Source organism: Oculina patagonica, chromosome 12 (genome assembly GCF_052425735.1).
Source record: "Oculina patagonica isolate OP01 chromosome 12, crgOcupat, whole genome shotgun sequence".
Lineage (NCBI taxonomy): Eukaryota > Metazoa > Cnidaria > Anthozoa > Scleractinia > Oculinidae > Oculina > Oculina patagonica.
In genome coordinates, this window is record NC_135769.1 from 7546237 (window position 1) to 7570351 (window position 24115).

The following is a 24115-nucleotide window of genomic DNA, read 5'->3' on the forward strand; positions in this document are numbered from 1 at the left end:
ACGCTGGAGGGTTGAAAAATCCTTTAAAAATTCTCAATGAACAAACTTTTGCATCTTTCGAGAATCCCTTAGGATTCTCGTGGGTACGGTAGCTATTTCAGATTTTATCTCCCATTCATCCTTTTCAGAGTTGTAGCATTCGACTCTCGTATGTCGCAGTTCGCAATTTCGCCAGGCATCACATATCATAAAGCCCACAGCATAAAGCTTGTCATCAAAGGACACGATGTTCCTCAAGGCTTCGGGTCGCAAATTAAAACATTTAATAAACTGCCATTCATTTAATGTTTCATCGTACACTTCACATTGAACGTTTCTTGGTAGCCTGTCCCCATTACAATCTCCACCAGCAATGAAAATCTTTCCGTTTGCCGCGGCTCCGTGAGCCCTTTCCCTCGGTATTTGAACGTCAGCTACTTTGTCCCACAGTTTTTTGCTGAAGTCGTATCTATCAACATCGCTCTCTGACTTCTTATGACCACAAAACGGCCTTGCATTTTTGGTACCGCCAATAAAATAAATAAAATTGTCTTTGGCTACAATACAAACATCACACCTTAACTCGAAAGAATCAAGTGATGATATATGTTCCCATGAGTTTGATGCAGGTTTGTACTCCAAGATGACAGTAAGAGTTTGGTCGGTTGATCGCTTCGATACCAGAGCATACATGTTATCTTCATTACTAACAAATATTTCTAGCAAAGCACTGTTTTCCTCCAAGTATGATGGTAATTGCATCGAGCTGTTAGTATATGGATTGTAGCTTACCATATTCGACCATTCTCTATACTGTCTGATCCATTGTGGAGATTCGAAAAAATACAATTTACCCTGGCAAAAGACAACTCTCTTATAAATGGTCCCGCGCATAGATCTTTCGAACTCCAAACAATACCAGTCATTCTCATCAGGCAAATAGCACAAAATATCTTGATACGTAAGCGTTAAAATAATAGGAGTCTCAAGGGACCTCCTTGGTAGAACAGAAAGATTATCATAGTTTTTTGAGTCAATTATGTCGAGTGAATCCTTTACAATATCCAAACAGCCTTCATTTTTAGCTCATTCTCCAGAATGAGTAATAGAGTGATACAAATGTTGACGGAAGTCTGCGTGTACAAAAATTGTGTGGACCGGAAGTGATACAGATGTTGACGGAAGTCTGCGTGTACAAAAATTGTGTGGACCGGAAGTGATACAGATGTTGACGGAAGTCTGCGTGTACAAAAATTGTGTGGACCGAAAGTGATACAGATGTCGACGGAAGTCTGCGTGTACAAAAATTGTGTGGACCGGAAGTGATACAGATGTTGACGGAAGTCTGCGTGTACAAAAATTGTGTGGACCGGAAGTGATACATATGTTGACGGAAGTCTGCGTGTACAAAAATTGTGTGGACGGAAGTTGTAGAACGGAAGTAATTTTATATGCTACCCCTGCCCCCTTAGTAACGCCAAAAATAACTTCAGTGAAGCTCAGATGCAAATGTGAAAAGAAGTGAAATCATTGTATAGTGTAATAAATAAATTAACATCAAATGACAATTTCGGAACTACTGGTCTACAATGAACCAAAACTAAAGCTACGTCAACTACGACTACAACCCGCACGTGTCGTTATTACAAAAAATTATCAAATGTATATTTTCATTTTTTTTTTCTTTTCTGAGACCCCTCAACATGTCCTCGGCCCTGACCCCAATCTGTCTATGTCCAACAGAAAGTATAAAGAGCGATCTAAAATATGGAATCAATGGAATTTTTTTGGTATGTTTGAAGTAGAGTTGGTTTTGGCTCGTGACGTGACGCAGCTGATGTTCACCCGCACGCGTCCATGCACGCATTTCTGTACGTGCACAATGAACCAAAAATAAACTTAAAGTTACGTCAACTCTCTTTTTTAGAAATGCACGATCTGCGCACGTCGCCGAAATAATAATAATAATAAAACTTTATTTAAACTCGAATTTAGAGTAGCTTGACAGCTAATATTTCCGAGAACGAAAATGTATCAAATGTATAGTTTTTATTGAATTTCCTCTTTCTAAGAACCCTGGACACGTCCAAGTAAAACGATAAAGAGCCATTCAAAAATTAACTTATGACGTTACGCAGTTGATGTTTACCCGCACGCATTTCTCTATGTGTACAATGAACCAAAAATAAAGCCACGTCAACTCTCTTTGTAGTAATCTCATTTCCCGTGACTCACGTCATCCGTTTTACACGACGTGTTCGTGTGCATCTTTCTCTCAAATTTCATTCGCTGCTCAATCCATGAACAATGATTGTCACTGCCCGGTAGATGCGTGCTGACAGAAAGGCTATTCAAAACGCAATTCAGTAATTTAAAACGGTAACAAATATTCATTTCATTTCTTTTCACATGTGTATCTGAGCTTCGTGGAAGATATGAACTATTTACACACTATCCAACCAGAAGAAAGCTCGTAACCACAATCTCCACACGTTTTAGCAGTAAAAACATGTTCTTCAAATATCGAAATTATATTTGTCAAGAAGCGATGTATTGGTGAAAAATATTGTGAAAGCCCTTTCCGTGTTTAATTGTTATGTAAACATTCTAGCTTTTCTGTCTATGTTGTTGTTGACTTTACATTTTCCATCAATAATAGCGCTAAGAAGAGCAAACAAGACTAGATGTCTTCGGATGTCTCGTTTTTTCTGGCACGGAAGGGTAAAGGAATGTGCATGCATGCAAAAAACTTGACTGTTTCGCAATTCCTTTCCGCGTAATACTGATTCTCGACCTAGAATCTTCTCTTCCTATTATTCATATTTTTATTATGCTTATCGTACCGCGATCCGGAAACGAAATACTATTTCTTTTTTAAATAACTGCTTGTGGACTTTTACGTAACGGGGAATGGGGCCATGTAAAATTACTTCCGGCTGCCTCAATGGATTTGATCGCTTGTGTCAGCGCGTGTTAAAATACGTGAAAATACGTTTAGGGTCCCTAAGGTCTAAACAGCTCGGCAACTTGATTCACGTTGCACCATTTTTAGAAGTTGTGAAATTGTGATTTCATTTCTTTTCACATGCGTATCTGATTTTGACTTTACACGGGACTGTACTTGACTTAAGTGAACTGTACCAGTACATTTCCATTAACCACCACCACTCCCAAACCCTACCCTTCCCACCCCCCCTCCCCCCCCCCCGAAAGAGGCAGAAGAATGAGCTGGCTCTAAGTGCCCTTTGATCTTTCACGAGATCATTTGTCACGACATCACTGATCAAAAAGTCACGCGATACATAAAGGAGCCGAACATGACGAAACAACTCGGCGAAATATTTCTTTCGCTTGCTTTTGTCATGAGCAATCCATGCTAGAATGAACTTAAACACATCTTCCTCTGCGCTAACATCTATTTCATCACTTGAAATCCACATTTCAGCTTCCTTACTTGACATATTCAAAACATCTTCCCGGTTCGCTGCGTACACGGCGGAGAAATTTACAAGGATAAATGTCTTTGTCTCGGAAAGAAGTTCTTGGCATTGATATCTTTCAGAAAAATAATAAGTTGAAATACAATTTGAAGTATTCAACTTCTGTGCTAAAACTCCTTCTACGAGAAGTTTTAGATTCTGAAGAATCAAATAATCAGCCATAACGATCAGGTCTCGGGCATTGCCTTCGGCCAATATCTGAACATGACCAGTGTAAATAAACTCCAGTGTAGCCGCCATAACAGACTCGCTAAACATCTCCAATTGAACTACTCCTTCGTTAGACTCCTTCATGTCGCTGTTCAGCAGCTTTTGAAAGAAAGTACTTGCCTTTGAAAGAACTTGTCTGTGAGCTTTGAATTCCTTGCCATCTTCGACCACCAAAACAACGTCGCATGGCTGATCGAGCGTGTCTTCTGGCACAAACAGTTCATTCTGCGTTAAGCTTTCTTTACTTGTACCTTGGGTAGTTTGCTCATCAACAGGTCGTATTTCGGCTGCCATCTTTCATGTACTGTCCATGACGTGAATGTTCAGTTCTTAAATTTCAGTTCTTTAAATTTCATGATGACTAGTACTGCTGATCTCATGAAAACTGCGCTTAAAATTTTCCCGAAGTGTTTTATTGTTGACGTTGATTTATATTTCTACCAATCAGGCACTAGATGGAAAACCACAATAAGCAGTTTCATAATTACGGCACTCGGAGTTTGTAGCTATTAACCCTTTAAGCCCCGATAGTGCCATGTGGCACATAATAATATAACTTCGTCAATATCTGTCCAATTAATTTGAATTTTTGCCACCAAAATTGCCTTGAAAAGATCTGCATTTTGAAAACATAAAATTGTACATCCCCCTATTTTTGACTTGAATGACCACTACTATCACTGACTTTTGAATTTTTTTCCTGATACGCATGTGAGAAGCAACATAACTGAAATCAACTACAACACTGAGAGCTGCACAATAAGCTATAGTTTAGAGGTATACCTGCCATATGCGGAGATACGCATATTTTTAAACATTTTTCTTTTTACGTTTTAAAGCCATTTCTTTCAAGGCCATAACTGTCTTATTATTTGTTGACATATTTTATGAAGTATTCTGATCAATACCTTTCAAATGGTGTATCATACATGGACATCCAGTTTATTGATTTAGGGAAAATGACCAGTTGTCCCTGGGCTTAATTATCTTTACCTAAACTATATTTTTGTGGGTTCTGCTCAGAATTGTCAGCGGGTTGTTTTGTGGTTGTCATCTGTTTTTCGTTCAAGGAAATGGTTGGAAATTTTGGAAAGTGTTTTAGTACAATGATATGCTACTCCTTAGTCACACAAAAATGTGGTATTCAATTTTCAGGTTTCTGTCGCACAAACCACAAGATGTTATAGGCCCGTTTGAGGGCATATCAGAAGAATCATGTTTCGTCATTTCCTCTCAAGTAAACAGGAACTTTTAGTGAATAAGGAACTCTTGTTTGTGGTTTTAGAGGTGAATAACAAAGCTGTGAGTCAGCAAACGTGGCGTCATCGTCATCATAATTCAACATATTTTGACCTAAAAATGTTTTTAACATAATTCTGTTGCAATAAAATTGCTAGGCAACATTTATGAAAAGCAACGTTTTTGAGTTTTAAAGCAACTGTAACGCAACCGTTGTATTGTGCAGCAACTTTCGTGAAACTTTTAAAGAAATTTCGAGCATCTTTGGGACATCCTAACACTGATCATCAACCAAAGATTAGCGATGGTTGAAAACGTGCTGCAAGACGTGCAACATGCTCACAGAACGCTTAGGAGCCATAATCATTAAAGAAGTTATCCACAACTGATGGCCCTGATGGAACTGTATCCAGTAATTGTTTTAAATCCCTCGAACTTCTGAGGAAGCGTCTCTGCTTCATCAAAGCCAACATTCATGACTTGTCACTATTTCCTTATTTAGAGCTGACCCAAAGACGCTCGGCAACTTTTGGGCAACTTTCGAGGAACCTTTTGCAATGTGAAGACCGAAGATTTCCGAAGATTTTCCGAGTGTTGATCGAAGGTCATGCGAACGTTTCCGAGCATTATTCCAACTTCTCCGAAAATTAACGAAATTTGCAGAAGATTTCCAAGAAAGTTCAGAAAATGTTCAACTTTCGGATCATTTAGCATTATTAACTCGTCAGCAAACAAGACGTCATCGCATCGTCATGATTGTTTTTTGTAAAAGAAATCCTTGAAATTTAGCAAGTTTTGACTTAAATATGTTATTTAGAAACTTCTGATGCAGTCACAATTGCATGGAAATCTTTAAAAATCTTACTTTCAAAGGGAAATTGGCATATATATCTGGAGAATTTTGTTCATCAAAAGCAACGTTTTAGTTCTTTTAAAGAATCTTTCGAGCAACGTTTTGGATTTTGGAGCATTTTTTAAAGAAATTTCGAGCAACTTTTTGGGGGAATTGCGAGTATCTTTGGGGCAGCCCTATACCTAGTAAGAATAGGTTGAAAACTAGTATCATTTCAACCTATTGAAAACACACTTTAAGTTGGGGACGCTTCATCTTTGTACAGATATGCAATCACGATCGCCTACGGATACAAACAGGTTTTTAGGCGGGCAGACGCTTTCTAGATTTCATTATTAAAATTACAGGAATCAAAACACGGGAGGGGTGGGAGGGGGTGCTGGAATGCATTCCCATCGCTGCTCACAGCAAATCTTTCAAAGGGCTGAAGGCCAGCTGCCAAAAATGGCAATAATGACAATAATGCCATGACATTCGTGTGGGGCAAAGCCCCTGAAAGTAACTTAAACTCACCCCATCCCTTTAGCAAGCCATCAATTCAATCCTTGACTCTGGACCCCCCCAGACCTATTAGGTCATTGACTAACCTACCCTGCACAAGCTTTCTTGGCCGAGTCAGCCTTCAGTTTTCCCACGCGGCAGTGGCTTGAAGACTGACTAATGTCGACCATAAAGCACGGATTCCGGAGAGCACGTTTTGCAAATCGGGGTATATTAGACCTTTTAGTCAGGGATATTTTTGTTTACAAAATCGGGATACAGATTATTTCCAAAAATTCACACAGAAATATGGATAATTCCGACCCAGTGAAAAACAGCCTTTGCTGTTTATTTGTTATTGTAAAAACAGTACGTGATAACAATATCTTGAGCACAAACGAGCCATGATGGTTTTTAGTGAAACCTGAAGCAGTTTGTGGGGGTGGGGAGGGGGGGGGGGGGAAGGTTTCTTTCCTCGCGGTTTTTTCAAAATTGCTCGCCTAAACAACGTGTTGGTGGTATGTAATACAATTTTATAACTACACACTTTATTGACTAATCAATTTAAAACACTTCATCAATGACTTATCTTATTTGACATTCTCTACAATTTAACCAAATCACCAACTAAAATTACCAAAGATCTCAGTTTTCACGGTCCCTGGTTACACGTTTCTCACAAAATGAATTAGACACGTACAGGAAGTTACTGTCACATGACAACGCATTTCCAGTTGTGGTTCTGAGTGGTAGAAGCTTCAGAAAGGCTATCTGAAGTACTGTTCTTCGGCAGAAAGCTATCTAAATTGCTGTTCTCCAGCGGACGGATGTGGAAAAATCCTTTGAAAATTCTCATCGAGAAAGCGCTTAGATTTATCATAGAGCGACTTATCCGTGGTAATACCGCCCCACTTTTCATCTCCCATTTATTGTTTTCAGGGTTGTAACATTCAATACTACATTGGTCCGGTTTCATACCACTGTTTTGTGACCTCACAGCATAAATTTTCCCATCATTGGCTACGAGGTTGAACTTGAGTAAATCCAGTTTCTTCAAACTTGCAATAAACTGCCATTCATTTGTTTTTTCATGGTACATCTCACAAGTCAACAATGGTTCCCACGATAACTGAAATCCACTAACAATGAAGATTTTTCCTTTCACTGCAGCTCCGTGAGCCATTCTTCTCGCTACTTGAATGTCAGCTACTTTGTCCCATTGGCCTTTGCTTAAGTCGTACCTGTCAACATCACTCATCAGGTGACCGAACATATCCAAACCGCCAATAAAATATATAAAATGGTCACTGGGTACAATGCAAAAATACCATCTTTCATTTAATTTAAAATGATCAAGAAAAAATATATCTTCCCATGAGTGTGATTCCGGTTTATACTTCGAGATAAACAAATTATGCTCACTGACATGCATCGTAGGATATACTGCGTCTCTACAGGGACAGGAGACATTGCACAGCAAAGCGAACATTTCCTCTCCATTTGTAGCAAATAATTTCCACAGAAGTGTGTCTTCTTCCAAACGTGGTAATCTCGTCCAACTCTTAGTGTATGGATTATAGCTTATCATATCTGATAAGTAACGTCCTTGTTCAACACCATACAATTTACCTCCACAAGGCAAAAATGTATAGTAGGTTGGTATCTGACCTAACCTACACCAGCTATCCTCACGAGGAAGATAACACAGAAGTTCTGCCCAGGTATGTATTACTATAGCAGGGGTCTCAAGCGACTTCCTAGCTGGAACAGAGAGATTATCACAGTTTTTAGAGTCAATTGAGTCTAAAGCATCCTTTACAAGATCCAAACAGCCTTCATTGTCTTTCACCAAATCATTTGTCACGACATCACTGTTTAGAAAGTCACGCGATATATATACAAGTCGAACTTGACGAAATAGCTCGGCAAAATATTTCTTCCGCTCGGTGATGTCATGATCAATCCATGCTAGCATGAACTTAAACACATCTTCCTCTGCGCTTACATCTATTTCATCACTTGAAATACACATTTCAACTTCCTTACTCGACATATTCAAAACAACTTCCCGGTTCGCTGCGTATACGGCGGAGAAATTTACAAGGATAAATTTCTTTGTCTTGGAAAGAAGTTCTTCGCATTGATATCTTTCAGAAAAATAATAAGTTGATATGCAGTTAAAGGTGTTCAACTTTTGCGCTATAATTCCCTCGACGAGAGATTTTAGTTTCTGAAGAAACAAATAATCGGCCATAACGATCAGGTCTCGCGCATTGTCTTCAGCCAATATCTGAACATGACCAGTGTAAATAAACTCCAGTGTAGCCGCCATAACAGACTCTCCAAACATCTCCAAGCGAACTACTCCTTCTTTAGACTCCTTCATGTCGCTGTTCAGCAGCTTTTCAAAGAAAGGACTTGCCTTTAAAAGAACGTTTCTGTGAGCTTTGAATTCCTTGCCATCTTCGACCACCAAAACAACGTCGCATGGCTGATCGAGTGTGTCTTTCGGCACAAACAGTTCATTCTGCGATAAGCTTTCTTTTCTTTTACTTGGGGTAGTTTGCTCATCAACAGGTCGTATTTCGGCTGCCATGGCCATCTTACATGTACGTAAGGTCCAAAACGTGAATGTTCAGTTCTTAAATTTTATGATGACTCATTATATTGACTGTTGCTGACTCATGGCAGTCATGGAAACTGCGCTAAGAATATTCCTGAAGTGTTTTATTGTTTATGTTGAATTATTTTGCGACCAATATTAGGGACGAGATAGAAAACCACAAATAGCAGTTGCATTATAACGGCACTAAACAAGGAAAATTGTTGTTTGAATGAATGAATGAATATTAATATAGCTAAGTGTCGGAGTATTCTCTTTACTTATAATATAAATAAACTATAAAGAAACTAACCTTTTTCTAAAGAAACTGTTTTGCTGCATTGAAGGGGAAGAAAAACACGTACTTGATTATCAACTGGAAGTTAATAAAGTCAGTAAAACTAATAGTCATAACGAATTGGGAAAGCTGATGTTTCGAGCGGTAGCCCTTCTTTAAGCTTTCTTTACTTGGATTTGGAGTAATCTGCTCAGAAATGTCAGCGGGTTGTTTTTTGGTTGTCATCTTATATGTACAGTATTTGTGATCAAGTTCACAATTTCTTTATTTTTCGCTCAAGGAAAAGGTTATAAATTTTTGCATAGTGTTTTAGTACATGTGCTTTTCCTTATTAGTCACACAGCAATTTGATATTCTTATTTATATTCACTACTATGAAACAGACGTAATGGGTGTGCAGCTCGAACTATGAGTCCGAGTATTTAATGCCGTCCTTATCAAATACATTGTTTAAACGTACAAAAACTGAAACACTACTCGGACATTAAACCTATACGCCGCCTGGTACGAAAACCCAAAAACCCAGTGGGAAAAATGGGAACGTACTCCCCAACCAAATGCAGGCGCATGAACCTTTGGGCGAACAAAGATAAAAAAAAGTGTATAAAATAAAAGTTGAAAAGTTCGAGAGCTGAGATGAATACATTACCATCAGCCCTTATATCACGTTACAACAATAGAGTCAATTAACGCCATAACGGCTCACGTGCGTTCATACCAATAAGAAACTATTTACATTCTCTGTCACTGCCACTTACAGTTTAGTTCCGCCGAATGTAAATACATTTCAGTTGCCAGGTTTCTGTCACACAAACCACAAGTAATGTTATTTTACCATCAGTAAAAGCCCGTTTCCGGGCATATCAGTCATTGAGTCATGTTGAGTCATTTCCTCCCAACTAAACAGGAACGTCTAGTGAATAGAAAACTCTTGTTTCATTCAATGCTTCATTTAGCTTGTAAGCATGTTGTAATCTAGTATGGTGGGTGATTACCGTCATAATTAAACTTTGGATTATGTTACTTGTTATTGCATTTTGTTTTACAATAAGTTGCTTGTGTGTTTGAATTTTATGTTGGTTGTATCAATTTTCTGTCAGAATTCAGAAATTTTCGCTTAATCAAATTTTCGGTAACTCTAAACTTTCTAGTCATTTGAATTTTTCAGGTTGTGCCAGTTTTCGGGAACTATTCCAATCTCCGATTCGTTTTTCGTTTCTGGTGTATTTTTTGCCAGTAGTTCGAATTTTCGGACACATTCAATTTTCTGCTAGTAGTTCGAATTTTCGGACACATTCAATTTTCTGCTAGTTCCCGGCGCCATATTGGAATAGTAACCGCGCAGACATGATAGCGAGGCTACCGGTGACCCGTGGCTGAGCGTGAAGAGAGATTACAGTGAGGATTCGGCAATTAGCCCGTGTTTTTTCGCGTTTTTCGGAACATAAGCGAAAGTTTTGATTCTAATAATACTCCTTCGTCATCTTCTAAGATGAATGGAAAATATTGGGCCGCTTTTGGCTGTAAAAAAGGCGAGTAAACTTCTCAGGGGCTATCAGTAGTTTGCGTAACAAAACACAAGGAGATCCAGTGAAGAAATCGCATCCATGGTGTAATCTGATAAGACGCCAGCATGAGCATGGTGAGGACAATTTTCTTCGTCTTTAAAGCAATTTTTCTTTGTACTAATCATTACAAAAAAGGAAATATACACAGCTCTCCTGAGCAAGTCGTTGGGATCAGAAAAAAGGTTTTTAACATGCAATGTTTACAGAACTTTTGTTTTATACTTGCTTCTAATGACCTCTAATCACTGAAGTTGTTTGATAATATTTTATATCAGGAAAGCCCTTCTGTTGACAAGTCTCCATTTAAATATATATCTCAATTCAGAAATTATTCCCAATTTTGCCTTTTTTTTTATTTCTGTATTTATTTTGAGTCTGATATAAGCTTATTGTATTTTGATAAGATTTAAAAGAAATAGATTATTGATAACAAAGAGTTGCTTTTAGGTAAAGTTGTAAGCTTAGTTTAAATCCGTTTTCAATATTGTCTCATAGGTGAAAACTATCCCAGTAAACATGGATTGTGAAATTATCACACAAGGAAGTCACTATTTAAAAGAAGGCACAGAGAAACATCTACTCAAGAAATAAAAATGCAAAAGAAAAGGGAAAACTTTTTTCTCATTAACCAGGAGTATTATTGCACCCTATTAAATCACCTGATGAAAAGTCTGATTGATCTGCAAAGAGAATAATGCATCATTGAATTTAAACTGGTTGAATTTCAGGCAAAGTTTGGTCTCAACCACATTACAGCCAGGGTAGTTTAATCGTGCATCAGTGATAACCCATCATTTTGGTATTATTTCTCCAGAAGAGGTTAAAAATCAACTTTTCTATCAGCTCTAGATGAGAGAATTTGGTCAAATTCAGGGAAACATTTTAATTACTGTTACATCTCCTTTTGTGTACATGTGTATGTATTGACCTGGTAAAGTTTTGGGGCTGTTCATTCTTTGACAGTAAAGGGTTAACCACCCATAAATCTTTTACACTGAAACCAGAAAGTATGTCAATACTTTAAACACTTTCTGAATGTTTATTATCTCAAATGGGGAGCTATAAAATTTAAGGTCCTGCATGTAGTATTGAAAATATTTATGTAATGTTTAAGATGAATGTGTTGTTTAAATAAGACAGTAAAGAAAATAAAAATAAATAAAATCTTCATCATGAAGCTGGATGGAACTCTGCTAGATTAGCTGTAGTTCGGTGTCCATATGAAACTCTACCATCAATGGGGAAGAGGAATTTCTCTTGTTGTAACCTCCAGGTCAATCTGTAAAAGGTAAGGTAAAGTCTGTGTCCGAGCCAAGTGGCTCATACAGCTGGAGCTTATCCCGGTTTCCGTAGCATTAAGCGACTAGGTCTACTCCCCCCTGGATGGAATGCCAGCAGTAAATTCGCTGTTACCCATTTATACACCTGGGTGGAGAGAGGCACTGAGAGTAAAGTGTCTTGGCCAAGAACACAACGCAGCTCCCCCACCAGGACTCGAACCCGGGCCGTTCGACTGGGAGTTGAGTGCGCTAACCATTGGCCACCGCGTCTCCCACACCAGGTCAATGTGTAGGGGTGGAATTTGTTTTGTCTGAGAATGTGGTGTTAAAAAAAAAATTGAAAAAGGAAGCCTTTTCTCTCCAAAATAGTCAATAAAATTCCTTTAAGGCCAGAATAAGGTAAGGACAAAGAACAAATACAGTTGTCCCTGGACATGTAAAGTATAGCAATGATTTTATCATTCCCTCAGGCAATTTTTGTAAATATAACTTTAGACTTGCAAGCATTATTGTCAGTTATACATGGTCCACATTTTGTGCATCTCATAATAATAATCCTTACCATACTGTTTGGGTTGGTAATACTTTTGTATAGTAACAGGAACTGTTAAATGGCTTTTTGAAACACCTTGATTCAACACTGCAAATGATTTATTTCAAAACTTAGTAGCTGATGCAGTCATTTCAACTGAAAACATTTTTTATTCTTAAAAAATTGCCCTCTGCTTGTGTTATTTTCCATTTCTTGACTTGAATAGATGATTTTCTGAGCTTCTTTCAACTGGCAGACTCCTTTTAGAATGTTTCACAATCTATGTTGCTGGGAGTTTCTCTTTACCTATGAGATAATATTAAAACTTTATTTAAACCAAGCTTATAACTTCACCTAAAAGCAGCTCTAACCAATATAAAATAAACTGCCACACTCAGAAATAAAATAAAAAAGAAGTCTGCAAAATTGAGAATAATTCCTGATTTGGGATAACTATTTTACTGAAAACTTTCAAGAATTGGGCATTGTGTAATGTAAAGTATTATTAAACATCAACTTCAGTGATTGAGAGCAAGTAAACAAAAGTTCTGTAAACATTGCATGTTAAAAACCTTTTTTCTGATCCCAACGACTTGCTCAGGAGAGCTGTGTATATTTCCTTTTTTGTAATGATTAGTACAAAGAAAAATTGCTTTAAAGACGAAGAAAATTGTCCTCACCATGCTCATGCTGGCGTCTTATCAGATTACACCATGGATGCGATTTCTTCACTGGATCTCCTTGTGTTTTGTTACGCAAACTACTGATAGCCCCTGAGAAGTTTACTCGCCTTTTTTACAGCCAAAAGCGGCCCAATATTTTCCATTCATCTTAGAAGATGACGAAGGAGTATTATTAGAATCAAAACTTTCGCTTATGTTCCGAAAAACGCGAAAAAACACGGGCTAATTGCCGAATCCTCACTGTAATCTCTCTTCACGCTCAGCCACGGGTCACCGGTAGCCTCGCTATCATGTCTGCGCGGTTACTATTCCAATATGGCGCCGGGAACTAGCAGAAAATTGAATGTGTCCGAAAATTCGAACTACTAGCAGAAAATTGAATGTGTCCGAAAATTCGAACTACTGGCAAAAAATACACCAGAAACGAAAAACGAATCGGAGATTGGAATAGTTCCCGAAAACTGGCACAACCTGAAAAATTCAAATGACTAGAAAGTTTAGAGTTACCGAAAATTTGATTAGGCGAAAATTTCTGAATTCTGACAGAAAATTGATACAACCAACATAAAATTCAAACACACAAGCAACTTATTGTAAAACAAAATGCAATAACAAGTAACATAATCCAAAGTTTAATTATGACGGTAATCACCCACCATAATCTAGGCTTGGCAAATTGTTGTTGTTTTCTTTGTTGTGCATGACAAAGCTTTGAGCCACAAGATATGACATAATGTTAGAGAAGAAATTGGTAGTAACAACCTATTTTTGTACACAACCTTTCGCATTAGCAATTGCTGTGAAGCCAGTCCTTTCAAAGTCAAGTCTCAATTGATCTCAAGTTTTTGTTACCTTCACCCTTTTTCTTTACTCAAATAAAAAATCATTTTGTGTTCAAAATAAATTTGTATGCTTTTTTGACATAACAACAATGAACCTATAGCTAAGCCGGTCACTTTTTAATGTCCAAATAAATTTTATTGTCCAAATTTTTTATGCTACGCATCATATTGTCTGCGAGCTTCTGCGGCTGGCTCATCTCTGCCTGAAGTGTTTTATTGTTGCTTTGTTTTCCTACCAATCAGAGACGAGATGGAAAGCCACATATTATGCCTAATGAGGCCTGCATGAAAATGAACAGTCACTACTAAACAAGGAATGTTGTATTTTCTTGTAAAATAAGTTGAATCTTAACCTTCACCTTAAAACTATTCGCGTCGATCGTCGATGTTGTTTCATATTTATTCGCCCCGATTTGTGAATTCTTTTCTAGTTTTGTCGCCATTATCAACGTCTCCGACATCTTACGTTCAGAAAATTTGAAACGAAGGGAAATTTTGAATCAGTTCAGTGTTTTAACGTGGCAATATAATGAGATCGACAAGTGACGACGAAATCTTAACAAGCATTGCAGGGTTGGCAGTCATACTGAGAGGAAAAAAACTTTTTAACTTCATCCTGTCTGGTCAAATAAGCGCATTAATTTCCTTTTACTCAGTATTTTGCACAGAAAAATTTAAGTAACCTTGAATAAAATTCCCTGATATTGACAAGAAATTGATAAGCATTGACCACGATCAATAAATGATATCATGCAAGCTGCACGCAGAAGTGACAGTGGCAGCGGTCACATCTAGACTGCTAACTATTTCGGTAATGTGACCGCTGTTCTGTTCACCCTTACTATAGTTAGAAAATTTACGCCTCGCTGATCCAAAACAATACAGACTAACTATAGTTAACTGTATTGGTGTGACCGCAAAGACGACCGAAAGCACTAACTATAGTTAGGTATGACGTCACGTAACTTCAGACTAACTATAGTTAAACTTTAATGACGTCGTTGATGTGACCGCAGCCAGTGTGGCTTAGGAAGAACGTTATTTGAATTTCTTTCTGAACAATAAACAATGTGAACAGACTGAACCGATGGAGCGTTTTGTTTCTATAAAGTTCATAGCCATCTTTCCCTGCTCTCTGAAATCCCTTGGGGCATATCTTTCCAGCGTGCTCTTCCTTCAGTTTTCTTCCCACACAAGGGAGCTTGTGTAAAAATGCAGATCAGTGTACTAAGGCCGGCGATCAGTAGATCATGGAAGGCTGTGAATATGTATCGAGTTAACAAAACCTCCAAAATATTGCAGTAAGCACTTTCTCCTTGCTGATTTTACCTCATGGAGAATGTTAAAATACTATTTCCAAGCCTTGAAATTTCAAGATTTTCGGGGGGGGGGGGGGGGAGATGCCCCCAGAATTTTGCATTTATGACGTCATGGCGGCTTTGGTTGAAAGAAGATAACTAATCAATTTTTTCCGCAAGACCTGCTGACTCAACTCTGCAAAGTTTTCCGCCGACAAAGTGGACTGTTGTTTTAAGCTTATTTCCTGAGGGCAAACTTTACTATATTTAATAACTGGAGCCATTTTTAAAAACCTAAGACAGAGCATGGAATGGCATGTCTTCACAGTACTCGCTCAAAGACATGCCCAAGCCATTAATACATTAAAGTGTATATGACATGAAAAATATTTCCTGCTTATTTGAAAGGCCTTTCAAAATTCAGTAGAATGGCATTTTTCTTTTTGAAATATCTGTTTTCGTTTCAGAGATATTGACATTTTTCTATTATGCAAATTAGATCAGTGATGACGTCATAAGATTTGACTCTAAAAAATGGTAAAATACTGAATAAACAATATCTCTAAAACTATAAAAGCAGTGTTCTTGGAACTTGGCACCACAAATGTGCATCACAAAAGAAACAAAATGTCACTCTTAGGGCTGTTGCCATGACAACAGTTTTGGCGCTGGTGCTGTCTCAATAAAAACTGAAATTCCCAGTTTTTGTCTTAAACCAAGAAACATCTAGCGCAGCCAAACCGATGGTGGGAATTAAGACAATATGGGAACTATGTCTGTTCTAAGCAGGACCCTTAAGAGGTCAGATATGGGGATATTTGTCTTTTTGACAGAGAGAGACTGGAGCTGAAAGAGTTGCTATGGCAACAATACTAAGGGTGTCATTTTGTTCCTTTTGTGATGCACATTTGTGGTGCCAAGTTTCAAGAACACTGCTTCAATATTTCCAGAGATATTTTTTATTCAGTATTTTACCATTTTTTAGAGTCAAATCTTATGACGTCATCACTGATCTAATTTGCATAATAGAAAAATGTCAATATCTCTGAAACAAAAAAAGATATTTCAAAAAGAAAAACGCCATTCTTTTGTATTTCGAAAGGCCTTTCAAATAAGCGGAAAATATTTTTCATGTCATATACACTTTACTGATTTAGATTATTACAGAGGATCGAAACTACCAACATACAGAGTAAAGAAAAAATTGCAAGGCCGATTGAACGGTTTGGGACTGTATTGAAATTCCAATATTTCGGAAGGCACGGCCTTCCTTCTTCAGGGTCTTACAAAGAATGACTCTAAAGGTTAAACGTTACAGATATAAAATGTGGGAAATACGATACAACGCGTAAATAACAATGGTAGAAAAACAAAAACGTTAAATTTGAAATTTGAAAGGATAAAGAGACGTTACAACATGAAATTAAAGAAGATATCGGCCTTGCAATTTTTTCTTTATTCGTTATTTAGTTATAGCTGATTAGATCCTCTACAGTGAGAGGATCCGGTACTTCTATTTTGTCACGGTGGTCCTTGCAAATTCACGTTAGTTTTCAACATACAGAGGATCGAAACAAAGGGTCGAAACCACCAATTTTCCTTGTTTATTTTTTTACAGGCCTCATTAAGGGACGGACTATTATTTTCTTGGAGGGGGATGGGGGCGGAGTATGAAAAATTTTTCTCTGCAAACTTTATTTTAGTTTATGCACCTCTCCAAACATTTTTTTCATAAATGCAAACTATTTCTGTTTTACATATCGTGTTTGCAAACAATTTATTTTGTCTTTCTAGGCCCTGCAAACAATTTTTTTCAATATTTTTCATCCCCCCTCCCCCTCCCCACCAAAAAATAATGGTCCGTGCCTTAGTCTATCCGGTTTTCTATCTCGTTTCTGATTGGTCACAAAACAAATCACTAATGCAAACACTTCACAATGAGTCAGCCACAATGAGTCACCATTAATTATAGTTTTCAGAACTAAACATTTGGACATAACAAGTAAGATGGCAGCAGCGTTACAACCTACTGACAATTCTGAGCAATTTGCCACAAGTCTAAGCAAAATAAGCTTAACGAATGAATTATTTATTCCGGAAGTCACACTCGATCAGCCATGCGACGTTGTTTTGGTGGTCAAAGATGGCAAGGAATTCAAAGCTAACAGAAAAGTTCTTTCGGAGGCATGTCCTTTCTTTGAAAAGCTGCTGAACAGCGACATGAAGGAGTCTAACGAAGGAGTAGTTGGGTTGGAGATATTTAGCGAGACTGCTATGGCGGCTACACTGGAGTTTATTTACACTGGTCATGTTCAGATATTGGCTGAAGACAATGCCCGAGACCTGATCGTTATGGCGGATTATTTGCTACTCCACAAACTAAAAACTATCGCCGAGGAAGTTTTAACACAGAAGTTAAATATTTCAAATTGCATTGCAACCTATTATTATTCCGAATGATATCAATGCGAAGAACTTCTTTGCACGACAAAGGAATTTATCCTTGCAAATTTCACCGCCGTGTACGCAGCAAACCGGGAAGATGTTTTGAATATGTCACACACGGAAGTTGAAATGTGGATTTCAAGTGATGAAATAGATGTAAGCGCCGAGGAAGACGTGTTTCAGATTATTCTAGTATGGATTGATCATGACAAAAGCAAGCGAAAGAAATATTTCGCCGAGCTGTTTCATCACAGTCGACTCGTTTATGTATCGCGTGACTTTTTGATCAGTGTTGTCGTGACAAATGATCTGGTGATTCAATGAAGGCTGTTTGGATCTTGTTAAGGTTGCTATAGAGTCAATTGACTCTGAAAACTGTGTTAATCTTTCTGTTCCACCAAGGAAGTCGCTTGAGACCCCTGCCATGGTGATGCGGAAGGGTGCAGATTTTCTGTGTTATTTTCCTGGTGAGAATACCTGGTGTAGGTTAGGTGAGATACCCTCTGAAGATGAATTTTGCAGGTATGACCGATTCTTTCCTCGTGAAGGAAAATTGTATAGTATTGGAGTGCAGCGTCGTTCATTGAATATGATAAGCTATAGTCCATACACTGACAGTTGGATGCAATTACCGCCATTGAAAAAGAGGTGTTTGTGGTAAATATTTGTTGGAAATAAAGATGAAATGTATGCTTTGGTGTGTGATGGCTGCATTCGTGCTACCGTAGTTGAAAATAAAAATGATCGCGGAAGAGGCCGGTTTCGGTTTGCTGATTTTTCTTTCAGGAAGCACAGTATGTTTATCTCGAAGTATAAACCGGAATCACACTCATGGGAAGATACATTATCATTTGATCATTTTCAAACAAATTGTTTGTTAGGAGATTATTGCATTGTAGCCAGTGACCATTTTTTATATTTTGTTGGCGGTGCACGATCTGTAGGCGCGAGCGAGTTCGCGTACCCGAGCGATGTTGACAGGTACGACTTTAGCAAAAACCAGTGGGACAAAGTAGCTGACATTCAAGTTGCGAGAGGCGAAGCTAAACTGAGGAGCAGCAGCGAACGGAAAAGTCTTCATTGCTGGTGGTCGTTTTCAGGACTACACGGAACGGCTGTGTCCTTCATGTGAGATGTACGATGAAACAACTAATGAATGGCAGTTTATCGCTAGCATCAAGAACCCGAAAGCATTTGACGCCCTCTCTATATCCGATGATGGCAAGCTTTATGCAGTGAGCTGTGACGTTCAGCGTCTGGCTGGATGCACTAAAAGATGTGATTTGAAACAATCGAGACACATCAGTGTTGAATGTTATGACCCAGGAGAGAATGAATGGAAGGTTCAATCTGAAATAACATTCTCTGTGAGGGGCGAAGTAGAAGAGGAAATTCCTTGTTATCCCTGTTAAGTGAGAATTTCCAAACGATTTTCCAACATCCGTCCGCTGCAGGAGACCAGCACTTCAGTTAACCTTGCTGAAGCTACTGCCATGCAGGGTTCGTCCTCGCACAGAAAAGGAAAGCGGAAATCCAAACAAGTGAAAGGCAAACGTCCATTTCGTGGAAAAAAGTGAAAGTGACGTCTTGTACATGCATCCCTTTCTTCGGGACATCCAGAAAATAAACTTGAAGATACCACGAAATTTATCAAAGCGTCAAGCGGTCCACTGCATTTTTAAATTTTGACATAATTGAGGCTGTTTGGGCCTTGTGAAGGATGCTATATAGACTCAACTGACTCTAGAAACTTTAATTATCTCTCTGTTCAACCAACTAGTAAGTTGTTTGAATCACCTTTTATTGTAATGCATGGGAGTGTAGATTTCTGTGTTATTTTCCTGGCGAGGATAGCTGGTGTAGGTTAGGTTTACTCAGCTTGATTAGCTTTTTAGTTAGGTACGAACCATTATTTTCTTGGAGGAGGGGAGGGAGGGTATGGAAAAATTTTACTCTGCAAACTTTTTTGTTTAGTTTATGCATCTTTGCAAACATTTTTTTTCGAAATGCATACTATTTTTGGTTATACATATCGTGTTTGCAAACAATTTTTTCAATATTTTTCATCAACACCCCCCCCCCCACCCCCCCTCCAAAAAAAAATTGTCCGTCCTTTATTCTGAGTAAATTAACCAATTTTTGTTTTAATATATGTTTGAATTGCAAATCTAATTTTTTTTTTGGTAATAAAGCGTGGTAATAAATTAACGTGACATACCACGTCAATATGTTGGGTGTGACAAAGTTGTCTTATGGCCTGTGAAAGTAAATTTTATTTTATTTCTGGCTTAGTCTTCAGGTTATTAAATATGCGAATTATATTAAACCATAAAAAGTCGATGTTTTCGAACTATTATTTTGCATAACAATTTTATTTTTCGCGTAATACATTCACTTCTCATGAGTCCTTTTATGGAGTTGCTTTTATCATCAAACACGTAGTGTTATTTTGTTATGATTATTTCTTAGTTAACTTATACACGACCACATCAGCTGTGCTGAAAAAATTATCGTGTCTAAATAAAAGATGTTATTATTATTATTTGATTGTTTATTAATTCTTGTATCGTTTTATAAGCTAAGTATTGTGTGCGATTGAAATTAAGTGCTATTATGATTAAGTGTTATCTCTTTATTAGCTAGTGCACGTTCTTGTTTTGAGAGTCAGGGTTTCTAGGCGACCAACATAATCAGTCATTGTTTGTATATTAAACATGGAGACCTAAAATAAATTTGTATAGCTCTGAAAACAGTCATAATTTTGCAAAGATAAAGCAAAAAACATGAAAAACGTTGTAGCCTAATTAAACGTATTTATCTTAAAGTGCCTATGAAATGAAAATCAAGTTGAACTCATATGAAAGGCCTTTCAAAATGAAGAAAGATGGTGTTTTCATTTTTCTGATATCTTTTCTCGTTCCAGAGATATTAACGATTTTGTATTATGCAAATTAGATAGCTGATGACGTCATTAGTTTGACAGAAATTGGTGTAAAAACACAAAATCAGTAATATCTCTGTAAATACTAACGCAAAGTAAATGAAACTTGGCACCAGTATTGTACCCTAAGAATCACACCACATGGTACATATAATTATGTTGCTATGGCAACACTTTTGGTCCCAGTCTTTTTCTTCTTTGAATCAAATATCACGATTTATGGCTTTACAGTGAGAAGTAAATGGTGTCATTCCAAACATACGTAATGTGCTCATTGCGGTAGGCACCCAAATGACCCTAAAGATGGAGGATAAGGTTTGGAATGGATCAAAACCCGGGATTGCTATATCCACATGAAAGAGATCTGGAACCGAGATTGTTGCCATAGCAACATCAAAATATGCAACATGTGGTGTATTTCTTGGGGTACAATACTGGTGCCAAGTTTCAATTATTTTGCTTAAGTATTTACAGAGATATTACTGATTTTGTGTTTTTACATCAATTTCTGTCAAACTTATGACGTCATCAGTTATCTAATTTGCATAATACAAAATCGTTAATCGTTAGGAAAACACCATCTTTCTTCATTTTGAAAGGCCTTTTATATGAGTTCAACTTGATTTTCATTTCATAGGCACTTTAACTGATTTTTTGCCTAACGTGTAAAAAATGGTCACGTGACCTGTTATAGGTATTTTTATGGGCCACCGAAATGGTATATGATGAAAATTAGATGAAGTGTGTTTGTCATTGTATGAAAAACTTTTTATGAATCTGTCCAGCATGGTGGACTACGATTTTAAGTTAAAAGGATATAAAGCAAAAAAGGTCACGTGACAAAAATAGCTTCTTAATAACATCTTAATAATAATTTTATTAGTGGCGTTCCATACCGGACAGAAAGAGTCGTTACGTGGTCAATCAAACACGATTCGATGTCTTGCCTTAAGTTTGAGTTTGCCATTCTTGGTATATTAAAATATTCGTTTTCAGCAATGTTATGACGTCACAAGTCATAAAGTTTTATAGATTAAAGCATTCTAGACATGTTTTCCCTGAGGTTTTGGTGATTATAAGAGCTAAAATCCTGAACGTTGTTTTCAAAAAGAGAAAGTGTAAATTTTGCGGGTGGTTTGTCAGTAGTGGCGTCTATACCTTACATGCTCGAGGTTTTACTTGTGCTTATGTCACAAGTGTGAACTACCTTTTAGTCTCTCCTCGAGTGTTCTTTTTACTTAAGATTAGCCTCCCACGCAGACTCTCTCTGTGCTGAGAGATTTAAGCAGGTCTTTCCTTATACATATAAGGTAGAGAGTTCCATTAAGCCTCACGAAGTACTTCATATTTAGGGAAAGATGGACTTAAATGGTCAATCAATCCTGCAACACGGATGTGTGAGCCTTTGAGTTCGGAAAAAAGGTTCGATGAAGCCCAAAGAGAAATGTAGTAGGTGGCACTCGGTAAAATCAAATTTATTCTTTTCGTCGTATGGGTAGAAGAAGGGAAAAGGGGGAAGGGGGGGGGGGGAAAAAAAAAAAAAAAAAAAAAAAAAAAGGGAATCTTTTCAGGGTTATAACATTCCACACTTCTTTCTTGCAAACATAAATATCCACCCCGACGCTCAAGATTTTGGCACACAGCGTACAGCTTGCCATTAGCGGCCAAGAGGTTTTTAAAATCCCACGTTTTCTTGATTAATGCGATATACTGCCATTCATTTGTTGTTTCATTGTACATCTCACATCCAATAAACCGCCAGATTCCGCATTGATCAAGTCCACCAGCAATGAAGATTTTTCCGTTCGTTACTGCTCCACAAGCATCACTTCTCGCTCTTTGAATATCAGCTACTTTGTCCCACTGGTTTTTGCTTAAGTCGTACCTGTCAACATTGCTCATCGCTGTTCTTTTTACGATTTTACGATGGAATTCTCCATATTGTACTTGTTCACCGCCAATAAAATATATAAAATGATCACTGGCTACAATGCAATATTGACTTCTTGCATTTGGACGAAAATGATTAAAAGATGCTATATCTTCCCATGAGTGTGATTCTGGTTTATACTTTGAGATGAACAAGGTATGCTGACTCTCACACAGTTTCCTGATCCGATAACCAATTGCGACGTCCCCAACCGGAAAGCAGACATCACACAGCAAAGCGTACAAGGTATCTCCATTACCAACAAATACTCTCCTGAAATATCTGTTTTTCAAAGGCGGTAACTGCATCCAACGGTTAGTGTATGGATCAAAGCTTACCAAATTGACTATATTCAATGATGACAACTGTAATCTAGTACCGAGATACAATATACCTTCACAAGGGAAACATATGTCCAACTTGCTATATTCAGATGGTATATCAGCCAACTTACACCACCTATCCTCATCAGGAAAATAACACACAAACTCTGCACCATTACTAATTACTATAGCAGGCTGGGTCTCAAGCGAATTCCTTGGTGGAAAAGAGAGACTAGCACAGTTTTTAAAGTCAATCAAGTTCATAGCATCCTTAACAAGATTCAAACAGCCTTCATTCTCTTTCACCAGATCATTTGCCACGATATCGCAGCTTAGATAGTCACGCGATGCATAAACAAGTCGTACGTGAGAAAATAACTCGGCAAAATATTTCTTCCGCTCGGTGATGTCATGATCAATCCATGCTAGAATGATCTTAAACACTTCTTCCTCAGCGCTGACATCTATTTCATCACTTGAAATCCACATTTCAAATTCCTTGTTCGACATATTCAAAACTTCTTCCCGGTTCGCTGCGTACACGGCGGTGAAATTTGCAAGGATGAATTTCTGTGTCTTGGAAAGAAGTACTTCGCAATGATATCTATCAGAAAAATAATAAGTTGAAATGCAATCTGATATATTCAACTTCTGTTCTAAAACTCCCTCGACGAGAGTTTTTAACTCCTGAAGAAACAAATAATCGGCCATAACGATCAGGTCTCGGGCAATTTCTTCAGCCAATATCTGAACATGACCAGTATAAATAAACTCCAATGTAGTCGCCGTAACAGACTCGCTAAACATCTCCAACCGAACTACTCCTTCTTTAGACTCCTTCATGTTGCTGTTCAGCATCTTTTCAAAGAAGGGACTTGCCTCTGAAAGAACTTTTCTGTGAGCTTTGAATTCCTTGCCATCTTCGACCACCAGAACAACGTCGCACGGCTGATCGAGCGAGTCTTCCGGAATAAATAGTTCATTCAACATTAAGCTTTCTTTACTTGGACTTGGGGTAGTTTTCTCGTCAACACCTCGTATTTTGGCTGCCATGTTATATACTAACTAATGCCTAAATAATGGAGTTTAGTTCTCGCAATTTTATGATGACT

General features: G+C 37.8%; 3 protein-coding genes, 1 long non-coding RNA gene and 1 pseudogene across 4 annotated transcripts in view; 2 read left to right on the plus strand and 3 right to left on the minus strand.

Moving 5' to 3' along the window:
* Positions 1 to 8932, minus strand: part of LOC144631300 (kelch-like protein 28) — an 80757-nt gene extending 71825 nt beyond the window's left edge. Inside the window, exon 1 of the mRNA XM_078489708.1 lies at positions 6805 to 8932. Within this exon, the coding sequence (XP_078345834.1) occupies positions 6974 to 8863 (1890 nt within the window). The 5' untranslated portion in view covers positions 8864 to 8932 and the 3' untranslated portion in view covers positions 6805 to 6973. The remainder of the gene's footprint in view (positions 1 to 6804) is intronic.
* LOC144632071 (kelch-like protein 2) lies at positions 965 to 4040 on the minus strand. Its single transcript, XM_078490676.1, has 2 exons — positions 3237 to 4040; positions 965 to 976 (listed from the first exon to the last, which is right to left on the minus strand). Exons 1-2 carry the CDS (start codon positions 3981 to 3983, stop codon positions 965 to 967), a joined length of 759 nt encoding a protein of 252 aa, XP_078346802.1. The 5' UTR covers positions 3984 to 4040.
* A 1434-nt stretch (positions 8933 to 10366) lies between the features above and the next one.
* LOC144632047 (uncharacterized) lies at positions 10367 to 11906 on the plus strand. The gene is made up of 2 exons (XR_013566851.1): positions 10367 to 10803; positions 11225 to 11906. It is a non-coding gene; the product is annotated as an uncharacterized LOC144632047 (long non-coding RNA).
* Positions 11907 to 17371: 5465 nt separating this feature from the next.
* Positions 17372 to 19382, plus strand: LOC144631637 (kelch-like protein 25; annotated as a pseudogene).
* A 2925-nt stretch (positions 19383 to 22307) lies between these two features.
* On the minus strand, positions 22308 to 24113 carry LOC144632073 (kelch-like protein 40; the record flags this gene model as incomplete). The annotated part of the gene is made up of 2 exons (XM_078490678.1): positions 23101 to 24113; positions 22308 to 23013 (listed from the first exon to the last, which is right to left on the minus strand). Coding segments are annotated over exons 1-2 (1662 nt in total), but the record flags the coding sequence as incomplete, so codon positions are not given.
* Between the last annotated feature and the right edge of the window lie 2 nt (positions 24114 to 24115).

Coding starts and splice junctions, on each gene's coding strand:
- LOC144632071 (XM_078490676.1), bottom strand. CDS start 3,983: ATGGCAGCCGAAATACGACCTGTTGATGAGCAAACTACCCAAGGTACA.